The sequence below is a fragment of the Mustela lutreola genome, chromosome 3, assembly GCF_030435805.1.
Source record: "Mustela lutreola isolate mMusLut2 chromosome 3, mMusLut2.pri, whole genome shotgun sequence".
Taxonomy (NCBI): domain Eukaryota; kingdom Metazoa; phylum Chordata; class Mammalia; order Carnivora; family Mustelidae; genus Mustela; species Mustela lutreola.
The window spans coordinates 77,114,033-77,128,295 of record NC_081292.1 but is presented as its reverse complement, the minus strand read 5'-3'; the positions used below and the strand labels follow the sequence as shown (position 1 = coordinate 77,128,295).

The window sequence follows — 14,263 nt, the reverse complement described above, 5'->3', positions numbered from 1 at the left end:
TGGGGTAGAGGACACTTCTGGGAGAACAAATGACTTCTTGAAAGCAGTGGAGAAAGGGCATTTATGGAAAAACAAAAGACTTTTGGAATGGTAAAGCACTTAAGAAAGTAGATGGGAGATATAATAGTTTCGTGATAGTCTATTTGGGTTTGGTGCCAACTTCTCCTCTCCAAGAAGATTCAAGTTGCTCCTGGGGAGGAGAGCATTTATGACAGTCGAGTTCTTTTAAGATGCTCTGATTTTAGGCAGATAAGAGACTCCAGGAACTCAAATGCCTTCGGCTCAAAATAATTTTTACTCCGCAGTGGTTTATTCTGGACCCCTTCATATGCAACGCAACCGAATGGCACATATTGTGAACACTTGGATTTGGATGGATTTACAATCTGGTTATTTGTCAGTCTGTCAAGCTGCCTACCGAATCATCTTCTTAGAACTGTGGCAGCCTACCCAAAAATTCATGTTCTCTCACATTCTGAGAAGGGTATTACACTAACAATAGGGGCATAGAGGAAGAAGAATTGTCTTCTTTCCACAAGAAAGCAAGCACTGTCATCTACAGCCAGAGTTTTTTGAGGCATCCGATCAAGGGTACACGAAGCACTCAGACTGTAGGCCTGTGGGTTCTCAGGGAGATAATTAGACGCACAGCTCTGGGGTCGGAGAAGTCTGGTGCAGGGATGGTTTCACTGAGTGCTGAGGTGGATGAAATGGGTGGAGATGCAGGAGAGTAGGGAATCTCCCAGGGAGAGGTCTCGAGGGGATGAGCCCCGGAGCAACATCCCCACCAATGCCAGTAGCTCAAGGATGAGCAGATAAAGGAGAAACAAGAAACAAATAGAAGGAAAAACGGGAAAACAACAAGTCTGAAATAAAGGATAAGAGATTCAGTCAAGCGAAAGACAATTGTTGGGGTAAAAGGAGTTTGTAATCCCCAGGGAGGTAGCTCCTGCGGAGGAAAAGCTGGTATACAGACACAGGAGAATAACTGACTGGGTCTTTTCTCCAGGAAGCAGAGGGTTAGCTTTGAAGTAGAAAGAAAATTTTCATCAGAAACAAGCTTTGGGAAGAAAAGAGGGAAAATCATGTAACCCTTCTAAGGGAGACTTGATTTATTTTCTATAAAATGAGATCGTTGCACTAGATAAGCTTTGAGGTCTTATCTATTTTAACATTTTAATAAATAATAGAATCTCACTGAGTCCTCCATAGCTGTTTTGAGAGTTTGATTTTAGAATGAAGTTTTGTAACTGATATGCTATTCATTATTTTGAAGCAAAATACTGAGGGACACATCCTATATTTCTTGGAACTGCTGAGAGAATCCTTATTATTTTGATATCTTAAGGGTGTGTGGGGGGGAATTGTTCAGTGTCACTTGTGTAATATTCCAGCTTGGGATATGTAACCTGAATATCTAACCATGAGGAAACAAGCAAATCCAAAACAAAGAACACTCTTTTTTTTTTTTTTTTTTTGGTACAGTACTCACCCCAAAAATGCCAATGTCAAAAAGGCAGAGAAAAAAAGTTGGTGGAAATATTCCTGATTAAAGAAAACTAAGCTGATAAGACAACTAAATGCAATATCTGATTCCAGACTCAATTCTCTACCACAGGAAAAAATACTATAATGGACACTGTTAAAGTCAATTGATGAAACTGGAATATTGATAGTGGATACAGAAGATAAGAAAAAAGTATTATATCAATGTTAAATTGACTACAGTTGATAAATTTACTGTAGCTATCTAAAAGAATACCTCTTCCTAATAAATAGACACTGATATATTTTAAGGTAAAGGGCCATCGTCTTAGCCCTTTTGAGCTGCTATAACAAATATTATAGGCTGTGTAGTTTATAAATAGCATAAATATATTGCTCACAGTTCTGGAAGCTGCAAGTCTAAGATCAGGGTACTGGCAGGGTCTGGTGAGAGCTCTTTCCTGGGTTAAAGACTTCTCATTGTAATCTTAGGTGGCAGAAGGGGCATCAGGAGCTCTAAGGGGCCTCTTTTATAAAGCAGTAATCCCATTCATAATTTAAGAAGGCCCCTTCTATTAATACCATCTTCCTTAAGGGTTAGTATTTCAACATATGAATGGAAGGGGACAGAAACATTCAGGCCATAGTTGTCATGATGTATGCAATTTACTCTCAAATGGTTGAGAGAGAAAAAGGCGGGGGTGGGCAGTCATAAAGCAAAGGAGGCCAAGTGATAATCTGGACAAAGAGTACATAGGTGTTCAATGTACTTCTTAAAATTCTTCCAATTCTTATGCTAAGTTTGAAATTATTTTCAAATAAAAAGTTAAAATATACATTGTTAGCTAAAGTGGTGCTTAGAGTTCATGTGCTAGCCCCAGAAGTTCCAGAGAATTCTACTTTAACAATAATGCAGTGCCTTACTGAGGGACTCTTTCTTGAAGCAACTAAGCTGATATAAGTTGTGTAAGCAAGCAAAAAATTAAGCATTTTGTGGTAATGTGATTTTGTAATAAAGAATAACTCTAAGATTGTCCACATTTTCTGGTCAGGCATATGTTTGTCTTATAAAAATTAATTGCCAAACAGAAGGGGGAAAGTAAAACAATCAGGGAAATTCTAATTGTTGCTAAAGCAGAGAATTCACAAAGGAGATGGTCATCAATGGACATGAACTTTGCCTTGGCTATAGGAAAAAATTGACTTTGTAAATTTTAAGATACAAAGAAAGCAAAGCTAATAGAAAATTTCTCCTTTTCTACTGCAAGGATATTGTCTTACCAAGTTCCTAGAGTGTCCTGGAGCAGGCTGAGTTACTTTTTTAGGACATGCAATAAAAGGGGTGAAGAATACAGAGGAATCTGGACTAAGCCAATTTTCCAATTCTTTTAAGTGAGACAACAGGTGATCTTATGATGCTGTGTATGTAAGGTTTTTTTGTTTGGTTGGTTGGTTGGTTAGTTTTTTTTTTTTTTTTTTACTATTTGTCACTGATTTGAAAAACAGTCTTTAATAAGGTCTGCCTGTGAAAACTGGTACCATCTGGATTATGACCACTTCTCATGCTTTATCCACCTGACCAGCAATGCAGCCATCTTCCTGAAGATGGCGCTGTGCGTGAGCACGTCCCCAGAACATGGGGTTTGAAAAGGAAGGGGTTTTCCCCTGTCATCTCCACGCTGGGGTCACACACACACACACACACACACACACACACACACACACGGAGGACAGGGTATTCTTCAGAACAATCCAAAGAGCAAATGCTACGGAAAAAGATGGTACAGATAAAGAACGAGGTCATGAGCAGCTCCTATGCCACTCAAAGGTGTTGGGATTAAAATAGCACCACCTTTTGTTCTTATGTTCTAAACTGAAAATAAGGCTATGGTTCTCAAAGTCATTATTCCATGACCTTTATTTCCCATTGTCTCGCCTTTTTTCTCCTAATTTTTCTTCCTACCTTCTCTTTTCACTTCCAAATTTGCTTTACAACTGATGTCAGTGTTTTCCACCCCATAGAAATTATATTACCATTAAAAATAACAACAACAACAAAAGAGAGAAATATTTTAAGCACAAGAAAAAGAAAAGAAATTATATTATCAAAAATTCCTTTGTGTCCTGATCTCTAACTGACTTAAAATATTGCCATAACCACTAGAGAATTATGATAATGGAAGACTTTTGTGTTGGCCAGAAAGATCCAGAGTAAGATGTGTGCATTCTGCTAGCTTGATTGGGGGTGGAAATGAGAAGTGGCCATTGGAAAATATTTTCTTGTCAATATTGTCTTTTGGAGTTCACCTCACTCAAGGAGAATGTGTAAGAAATGATTGTTGAGGTTGACTGTTTTTTCCATCAATTAGTGTGCCTCGTTCCCACAAGAGTAATTTTTTTTTTCCAATTCATTTTTCAAGGATCATAGACAATAGATTTTCTCTATCAAAATATAAAAGCAAAGTACCAGTTCCACCACAAGTTCTTGGCAATCCTCCCTCTACTTTTTCCCTTCTCTTCCAAAGACTAGAATGTGGCCTGGTTATGATTAGTATCTGTGGAGGAAAACCAGCTGGACCTTAAAACATAAAACCTATTCTTAGTCTTGATAAGTCTTGTCACAGCATATTGCATAGTATGCAGATTGATTAATGTTTCTGTGGCAAAGTGAATTCTCCATACGAGCTCTCTCCCAAAGGAGGCCAGTGTGTTTTCAGGTAAACCAAGTCCATGTCTGGACCAACCAAGTGATGCTTCAGACACCACAGAGGGAGGAAAAGTGGAGGGAATTAATAAAAGTTACTTTCCCAAAATTTGTAAACACACTTCTCTAGAAGTACAATCTTCCCCTACAAAAGAGTAAGTGGTGAGTGATGGTGCAGACAGACCTTCTTCTAAGGGAAGAGCAGTAAGGAACAGACAAAAGCTGCAGGAAGAATTATGTTCAGATTATAGCAGGACAAACTACATCCCAGGTAAGACAAGAAACATCGCCAAGGAGGTTTTATGGCCTCCTGTTCTTATTTGTAAGAAGAATAAACTTTCTCTTGTGAATGAAGTGCATTTATTCTTGTTTAGAAGCAGAAAAGTAAACCAGCTAGCCCCTCATGTTTCCAGTGATTATTTATCTCTTTCATCCATAGAATCTCAAAGCTGTCAGGAACCTTGCACAACATCCCCATTCTAAATGAGGACACCAGTTTAAACGACTGTCCAACGTCATACAGAGTTGACAGAGCAACCCAGTGTGTCAACCTCCAGTTCATGGTCATTTTCAAATTCCACAAAACCACCTGCTAAGTTTATCTATTTCCACCATATACACGGAAAGTTCAGCCCCCACCTGCTTTCCTGATCCCACACCCCCATGTGTGTTATGAGCAGCATTCCCACTTAATGTTATGACTTCTCCATATGGTTGGGCCCACAGAGGACAGACACTAGGAACCCCATCTGAGATAGAACTCCGAGAAATAAAGAGCTTTGCTGAGGTCACAGCTAGCCTGTCCCAAGCCCCCAGTACCACGTGCCTTATTTTCAGGGGACAGTACTGCATCTCACTTTTGACAGAATGTCTTCCTTTTTGCCTTTGTAGGTTTCACAGCAGCAGCCTCCCTTGTGTCTTTGGCTTGGGCCTTGGCCTCCTACCAGAAGGCCCTCCGGGACTCTCGAGATGACAAGAAGCCTATCAGCTACATGGCGGTTGTCATCCAGTTCTGCTGGCACTTCTTTACCATTGCCGCCAGAGTCATCACCTTCGCCCTCTTTGCCTCGGTTTTCCAGCTGTACTTTGGGATCTTCATCGTCCTCCACTGGTGCATCATGACCTTCTGGATCGTCCACTGTGAGACAGAATTCTGCATCACCAAATGGGAAGAGATTGTGTTCGACATGGTGGTGGGGATCATCTACATCTTCAGCTGGTTCAACGTCAAGGAAGGCAGGACACGCTGCAGGCTCTTCATTTACTATTTTGTGATCCTCTTGGAAAATACAGCCTTGAGTGCCCTCTGGTACCTCTACAAGGCTCCCCAGATTGCAGATGCGTTTGCCATCCCAGCGCTGTGTGTGGTATTTAGCAGCTTTTTAACTGGCGTCGTTTTTATGCTGATGTACTATGCCTTCTTTCACCCCAATGGACCCCGATTCGGGCAGTCACCAAGTTGTGCTTGTGAGGACCCAGTCGCTGCCTTCACTCTGCCTCCAGAAGTGGCCACGAGCACACTCCGGTCCATCTCCAACAACCGCAGCGTCGCCAGCGACCGCGACCAGAAATTCGCAGAGCGGGATGGGTGCGTCCCTGTCTTTCAGGTGAGGCCCACTGCCCCGTCCACACCATCCTCTCGCCCACCACGGATTGAAGAATCTGTCATTAAAATTGACCTGTTCAGGAATAGGTACCCGGCGTGGGAGAGACACGTTTTGGACCGAAGCCTTCGAAAGGCCATTCTAGCCTTTGAATGTTCCCCGTCTCCTCCAAGGCTGCAGTACAAAGATGATGCCCTTATTCAGGAGCGGTTGGAGTATGAAACCACTTTATAAAATAGAAGGCCTCGGAGGAGCCACAACCTCCAGTGAAGGGGTAACAGCAGGGCCGTGGCAATAATGAAACTGTCCTAGAATAGGGCAACGGGCTGTAATGTGCTTCGTTGGACCCTCCGTCAGCTGACCGCCTGCTGCTGGCCTCCTTTCAAAAGAGCAGCTGAAGGGAAAGAACCGAACCGAACCGTGCCTGCTCAGTAGGACTCCTTGTTGCTACCAGCCCCTCCTGCCCACTTTTAGCGTGTCCACCAGAGGGTACTATGAGCACGGAAAACATTGCCTCCAATCAATAGGGTGTTTTGATGGAGTTAACTGATCTTTGCATAAAAATATACTCAATCACATACACACATGCACACATACACACACATGCTAATACACACGGCACCAGTCCTCTGTCAAAATAGCTTAGATGATTTCTTTTCTAGATGCAAAGCTCTGATTCTGAATATAAAAACAAAGAGAGAGAGAATATATCCTTCAAGACTCCAGAAAAACACAAAACAAAACAAAAAATAGTACTATTTAGAAAAGAATTTCATAGACCATTCTCATTTGGAAACCACTACCATGCGTTCAAATCCTACCACGGACAGCAAACTCAACTGTCGTTTACATATGTATTCAAATCAATGGAATGGTTCATTTTCAACACATTTCAGGATTTGTTTTTTATTTTAAATTTCAGTCGAGAACATCCTTTCTGACAGAAATCCTATGCAGCACATCTATGGCTTTCGACAAGACCAAGGAGCTCAGTGATTTCATGATGTAAATTAAATGAAAATCATGGTTCAGTATTCAGTTGCAAAAATTTAATAAGTACATGAAGAGGAAGCAGGGAAACAAGGCAAAAACGAGCATCTGACTTCCCAGCCTGCCGCAGTTCACCGGGGCAAGGAGGTGCAGAGCGGCAGGAGAGAAACATGCTGAACTGGGTGTTTCAAGACACAGAAAAGCGTGGCTCTGTGTGACAGCTACGGAGCATGTCATGCCACACCCTCCTAGTGCCAAATAGCATCCAACCACAGGACTGACGTGGAAGTCCCAAACACCGAAGAACGAGCGGCATGAGCCCCCCAAACGTGGACGTGAGAGCACACCATCACATTCCCCATTGTGTACAGACTAACCCCCCCAATCCAAGGTCAAAGTGATGTGTCTTTTAGAGGCTTTGGGACACTTTTTAGTAAGTATAAGCAGACAATGCAGTGAATATGCTATGAGAAAACCTTCCAAACTGATTGAGGGCTTATCACTAGATCCAGCTAAGATTTGTATTTGAACCATTTGTAAAGTCGCACTCTTACAACAAACTTCTGGGTTTTAAATACCTCCGTACAGCAAGTAAACGTTCCCTGCTTTCTGTTCCCAGTGTCCTCGGTCATGGTGCTTTTTGTTGCATTAAAAGTGCCGGTCAAACTTTGATAGTATTTTTTTATAGTTGGTGCAGAGTGGAATAACTCATGGATTATTTCAATATTTTTGTAATAAAAATATAGGGTATACATATAGGCATCATCACTTTTTTTATAGACCTGGAATTGTTTAAAATACTTTAAGCATCATAATTACTTGGGATGTCAGAAACTGATCCACAAATTTCGTCAGCCTGCCTCAGCACATTAAGAACGCTTGTGTCTTGCAAGATCACCCAATTTTGCAATGTTGGTGCCCCCAGGAACCTGGCCAGGGGTGCTATCAGAATATCAGGTGACAAGAGAATCAGCTTAACTAGAAAGGGCTTGTCAAGACTGGCCAATGTTTCCCAGGATGTGAAAGCTATAAATGATTACTTTCATCCATCCATTCTCACAAATCTGACCACAGTGGAAGATGTCTTAAACTTCCTTCCCTGGTTTTATATTAACCCAACTTATATATTAACTATTAGTCAAGTCACTAAAAAAAAAAAAAAAAAAAAAATGATGAGAGAGAGGGAGAGAAGAGAAAAAGTCCATTTAGCTTAATTATTCGGTTATTTGGACTGTACAATCCACTTAAATTAGTCATGTTCAATAGCCACCTGCTGTAGTGGGTATGTCATAGAGACTGCTGTCCCCGTCACATCCACAGGAAATGGCAGAGGGCTCAACCTATGACTTCCTTTGGTACAAAGCCCCAGAGCAATATTTTAAAAATAGCTGTTTTTTGTTTTTTGTTTTTTATCAGTAGACATATTTTCCTAGTACTCCATGATTTGATCCTCCAAGCAAGATTTCCACTAAAAAATAATAACCTCTTGTTCGGATGTGAAAAGATTACCTAGTCGCCAGTAGAGGCCCAGGAAGACGCTCTTCTTGTCAGCAATTGGTGAAAACATTGCACCCCCATTGTAGAAGGAAAAAAATTATTATATTGGCAGAAATTCTTCACTTTTGTGCAGGACCATGAGTTATTAGCTTCCTTATTTCCAAGAAAACTTTTAATTGATGATCTTTGGAAATTGAATGGCTCAGTTGAACTATACCTTTGATTCCATGAGTAAATACCAGATTACAGATAGAGTGATCGATCAACACAAACTCAGCAGGCCCCACCATGCCTCAATCATGTAAGTCCTGAGTTATTTCTCAATTTGATCCCTCATTTAACATGTGAAGAATGGAAATGAGTGCTGTATGAATAAACAATAATGTTCTGCGCTTTGTCTTGGAGGTAAGAATACAGTTAGGAGGGTCTAAGACGTTTGCATTTCTCAGTGATTTCCCAAATACTGTGAATACTCTGTTATCCAACATACTTGAAGACTGGTGTTTCAGTTAGTCAAAAATTCTTGCTAAGGAAATGACATTTCCACCATAAATTCCAAACTTTCTCAAGATTATAAGAACCAAAAAGAACATTTACTTCTGAGGAAAATCGTGACCTAATCTTCTTTCCATGATTCAGAAAATCACTTCATTGTCCTCAGATGATGTGGTGATGAGAACCGTTATTAGTTTCTAGGTACACAGATAACAGAGAGTTTAAAGTATTAGGATTTAAAAAGATATTGTCAATATACAAAGGAACAAGGTTTGATTTTTGTCTTTGTGTTTTAGTTCTTCCTGAGATTTCATTTTCAATCTGCTATGAAACCCTTCACAGACAGTAACCGGAAAATCCAAAAAGAACATGCTATGGTTAACATATAGATTGGAAATGCTGGATTCTTCCTCTGTGGGACCCAACCTCCCATGCCTGAGTCTACTTGGATTCTCTGAGGGGGAGGAGAGGGTCCTGCTGTTAGCACTCACTTTTTGCACAGGACCATAAAATTTTCTGACAGAAAATGTTAAACATTTTTTTTCACTTTCAAATTAGCATTTTAAAATGAAACCATATTTAAGCTTAAAGAACATATATATTTAACCATACTGAGATTTTTAAGTATTTGTGTGGAGGAAAAAAATTTTTTTCTTTGTAAATCAAAGTTTGGTTCCCCCATAATTACTGTACTTTAAATTCTCTTGGCCATTAACATTGTCCTACTTAACTATGTGCTGTCTCATTAGATAACACTGACTTTGCAGACACTCAGTTACTATCCACTTATGATAATGCCACGAACCCAGCAAATGAAATAGATTTCTTACTGACTTGGCAAGAACACGCAATTCAAGTATTAGCACAATAAAATACACAATAAAATAGCACAATAAAATACAAAGATAACCCGAAGATAAATGTATAATGACATATGTATGCTTAATTCCTAAATGCACAATCTAGTTTGCCCAATGAATAAATGGGGTGATAGCACTAACCACTTAAAATTGAATGGGAATCATTGAAATCTCAATGACTGTTTTTTAAAATATTGTGACATGCATATATGTTATGTATGTATATATAATACACATGTATATTTTACATATATATACACACACACACAACTAAAGGAACAGAGATGAAAAAGATGAAGTATATACTGCCCTTCCATGCATATTAACTGGTATGTTACCGACACAAGAATTTAAGTGGAAAAGCTTTTTTCTCCTCCTTTTCAGCCCAAGCTTACAGTCAATGTCTATAAGACATCCACATACTTATAAGATGGGAAATACCTAGATGCAACTTAGCACTTTGAGCTTAAATAACCTGAATCACTCCTAAAATTTTCATCTTTTAAACAGTTGAATAGGATAGTTTTGAATCATTTCGGTTTCTTCCAACTGGTTGAATCGAGCCAAGAAAAACTCTTGTGTTCTTAGCAGGATTGTGTAAGGCTACATGTTCGCCTTTCAATGTACCAAATGCCATTGAGTGGAATAGGTTCTCCCACACTGTTTAGACAAGGATCCATTTTTTTTTTAATGAACCATTTTCTAGACTAAATATATGCTCCCCTGCATTTGCATACATCTTTGCCATTAGCCATTACTGTTTCTATATAAAGTTTGGATGAGATGTCTGCATTTTTATGTTTCTAAGGAGAATTCCTTAAAGCCTTTTTAAAAATAGCTCAGACTGTCTTTCAGAAATAGAGCTCAGAGGATGCTTGAAGTCCATGGTTAAAACACAGCTGATCTGAGGTAGTTGTTCCTATAAACTCAGTGATGGATGCAGATCAACTCATGTTCATTTATCTTCAACAGTCCAGTGTCACTTCTAAAACAATCAAAATTATTACTTCTAGCCAGCTTGTGACTCATAACACCCTTCTTCCCCATCTGAAGCTAAGGCATTTCAACATGGCTGAGGAAGGACCATTTCCTTTTACCGCCTACTCACCCCCTGCACCATACCTCCATTTCCAAGTCTCTGGCCCTGGCCTGTCTCAGGCTGTGAAGTGATCTCAGAGGTTGGGTTGAATCTCCCCTGATTACTCAAGCAGGCTTCACTGTCCACCACAGAGCTTTCTTTCTGGATCTATGTCTGGTCCAGTTGCTATCCTAGAAATGGGCATACAGAAAGACTCCATTTGGGCCTGCGATCAATAGTCTCAACAGTAGGATTACTCATTCAACAGGAAAACTCCTCAAAAATGTGGGTGGAATTGTATAAAAACACAATGAGCCATTTAATTTTGTTAATTGTAGCAATTAGGCTAGCTCGAACACAGCCTCTGTGCTCACAGCAGAAAGCCAAGTGGAAGAAATGGCAAGCAGCCATTTGCCCACAGAAATGAGGGGTTCGGAAATGCTCCCTTGAGTGTTTAAGGTATCATGTTGTTTGATCATCCATTTGAAGCCCTTTTTCTAGATCCCATAAGAAAAGAAATCAGACTCTTGTTACATGGCATGCAGTGATCTAAACCCAAAACGAAAAAAACTCCAGTCAACTTTTGTGGTCTATGTTCTGCTCAGTAAGGAATGGTTTCATGTCCTTGAAATGCCTCATTGTTTTGCTAAAATATTTTACTCGCAAATAGTATACTGACAAATATGTCAAAAATACTGACAAACTCAAATTTTTTCTTTGGTTATTTTTTTACCCTTAGATTTTCTTGTAGTTCAGTTCCCCATATTGATGGTAATTTACCATGACTAGGAACTTACCATATGCTCAGTGCTGGGCTATAGAACTTAACCTATATGATCTCTTTGAGTCCTCACAACCATCTATGAGTTAAGTACCACATACAGATGACAAAACCTAATCTCAGAGATGCTAAACAAATCGCCAGAGGTTCCACAACGAGGAAATAGTGGAGCTGAGAATTGAACACAACTTATAACAACTTTTAACAACTGCTAATTTTTCTAGAAGACCCAGGAATATTTTCCCACCAACATCAATTTCTGATTTGGCAAGTTTTCAGGAGAAATAAAATCATGGTCTGATGATGAAATTTTCCAGAGCAAATTGCATTTAAAGTCAAATATGTCTTCCGAGATGAAAAGTTAAAAATAAAAATCAGTGATGAGAAATGGAAATTGCTATCACTTGTAATTGAATTTTACTGCCACTCCCTAATTCACAGTAGGTAGATATGTGCTATCCTTCCATTCTGGACAACTGACCTCCTCCATGGCCCTAATCTACACTCAAGTAAGAGATAAATATAAATTAACCAGATGGTTCTTCTCTTGTATTCTATTCATGTGCTATACTGGCATCCAGTCAGGCACATGGAAAAATAACCAAATTCCAGTACTTACTTAGACGCTGGGACGGAGAGAGAGACAGAGAAAGAGATAGAGGAAGGAAGGCAGGGAGGAGGGAGGAAAGATAGATGAACAAACATTTGAAGTGACATTATTCTATCCCATTGCTATGATTTTTCTCTAAATTTTATGTCTTGCAGTTCATAAAATTTAATATTTAAAAGGATTATTATACCATTAGCTTGACCCATCATATAAATTGAGGAATCTTAGCTAAGATTGAAAGGTTAGGTGTAAAGAATAAAGCAAACATTTACCAAATATTTGTCGAATTGATTATAAAATGACTGATGTGTCCTTTCCCAGCTCACTTTTGATGTAATATGTCTGAGTTCTACAGGATGACAATCAAAACCCATTTGATGACATTGTATAGAAAGTTGTGTGTGATGTTGAATGAATTGTTTCTAAACAAATAGCCAGTAATAAACCCCAAATTTTCTCAACCTTGGTGTTTATATTAGAAAAATATACAGTGATCAGTCTGACTTTAATGTATGAAAAATACAAAATCTCTCTTCCTACTTTGATAAGATTTAAGCAGATCTTGATGAAGATAAGTTGAATTAGAAGTTACTAATTTTTATAGACAGTAGCATCTAAAAGAGATCTAAGTATTACTTCAACACATTCTTTTATGGATAAGACTACCAAGATCCAAAGAGAACAGGTAGTTTTTGTAATCAGGATTCCTTCACTCATCTGTTCCGTAAGCATCACCCACAGGACTAACACTGCCAGGCAAAACACAGCCAAGTGCAGAAAGAGTCTCTCACTTCTACCTTGATTATTTGTAGCAGAATAGAGTCTTCAGACTTCAACTCCTTTTGCTCTATTACACAGCTTCTATTTTTAATATCTACATTTAATTCCATACTAGAGCAAAAAAGTAACATAGCTTTTCTAATATTATATTATGGAAGCTTCATAATAAACAATGGCCACACACAATGACAAACATAAGATCATGATATACATATAAAGATAAGATGACAATGGTTGACTGTCTATAAAGAGAAAAGTAATTTTATGATTTATTTTTATGTCTCTTCAATACTAGACATTTTTAAATCAAGGTCCCAAAGCAACAAAAAGAAATTGAAATACTTTTTTGGCACACAGCACTTGACTCGAAGCAATCATAACTGAATAATCTTTGGAGATATTCCTGAGAACCCCTTTTAACAAGAGGCATGAAATGAGGAAGAGTCTGAAGACTTTTCTAATAGGCTACTTCTCTGATCTTCCAGAGAAATACCCTTCATTAGCACCTATACTATATTTCCAGCATAGTAGTTATTTAGGAATAACACATTTTCAGAACTAAGCCTCCATTACTGCAACCTGAGAGGTTGGTCTAAAGCCATGCTTCCCATGCCCAGGAGAGCGACACTGTGCCTATTACATTCAGAAGTCAGGACAGCCAGACTCACCTCATTAACCATCCTGACATACGCAACCATGTCTCTCCCTGCAATATGGCCAGGTGGTTGGCTCCCCACAGATGCAGGAAGTATATTGCTTCAAGGTAACTATTAACTTGCATAACTAATTTGCTCCAAGTGAAATAATTCTGATCAGGGAATGCATAAACCCAAAGGTTCTCTAAGGAGTAAAAGGAAAGAGAAAAAAAAAAAAGATAAATTTGTATAAGGCATAATAATTCAAAGAATTCCTTGGTGAGTCCTGTTAAGCCTCAATATAACAGTTGGTGTAATAACGGTGGGAAGTGTGAGGCATGGCTTCTAAGTTCAAGCCACTATAAGTAGTTCATTACTGTGATTACTGCTATTTTAGCCATTGCACTAGCCAAGAAGAGTACAGTTGTTGATATGATGTTTGCAGAGCAAAGATCATGATAATAAAACAGATCAATGTCAAAACTAATTAATCAATTTGATAAGTAAATATTACCAGCCTAGTACCAACACAAAATGTTTTCTTATGTTCTTATTAAAACCTGTCACCTAACTCTGTTATTAGAATTTCAAAAAATGTAAAGTTTCATGTTTTTATTATACTTCCATCTATCAGATGAAGCTAGTGGCCCTCTCCTCTCTCTGCTTGATTTACATTAAAATGGAACTAATCAAATTCTTATTTCATTTAAGTGCTACAAATATTAACAAATGGAGATGTTGTGT

At 38.9% G+C, this 14,263-nt stretch overlaps 1 protein-coding gene across 2 annotated transcripts in view; it reads left to right on the top strand.

The window, feature by feature from the left end:
- The window catches only part of XKR4 (XK related 4), a 444,711-nt gene that overhangs the window by 426,925 nt on the left and 3,523 nt on the right, over positions 1-14,263 (top strand). Inside the window, exon 3 of one of the 2 annotated variants that reach the window (XR_009351771.1) lies at positions 5,081-7,216. Coding sequence is in view for 1 of the 2 variants with exons in the window: in XM_059166434.1 (XP_059022417.1) it covers positions 5,081-6,027 (947 nt within the window). In the remaining variant the exon portion in view is untranslated. Of the gene's footprint in view, positions 1-5,080; positions 8,605-14,263 lie in introns of those variants that run through there. The other variant, XM_059166434.1, reaches the window with a different exon arrangement.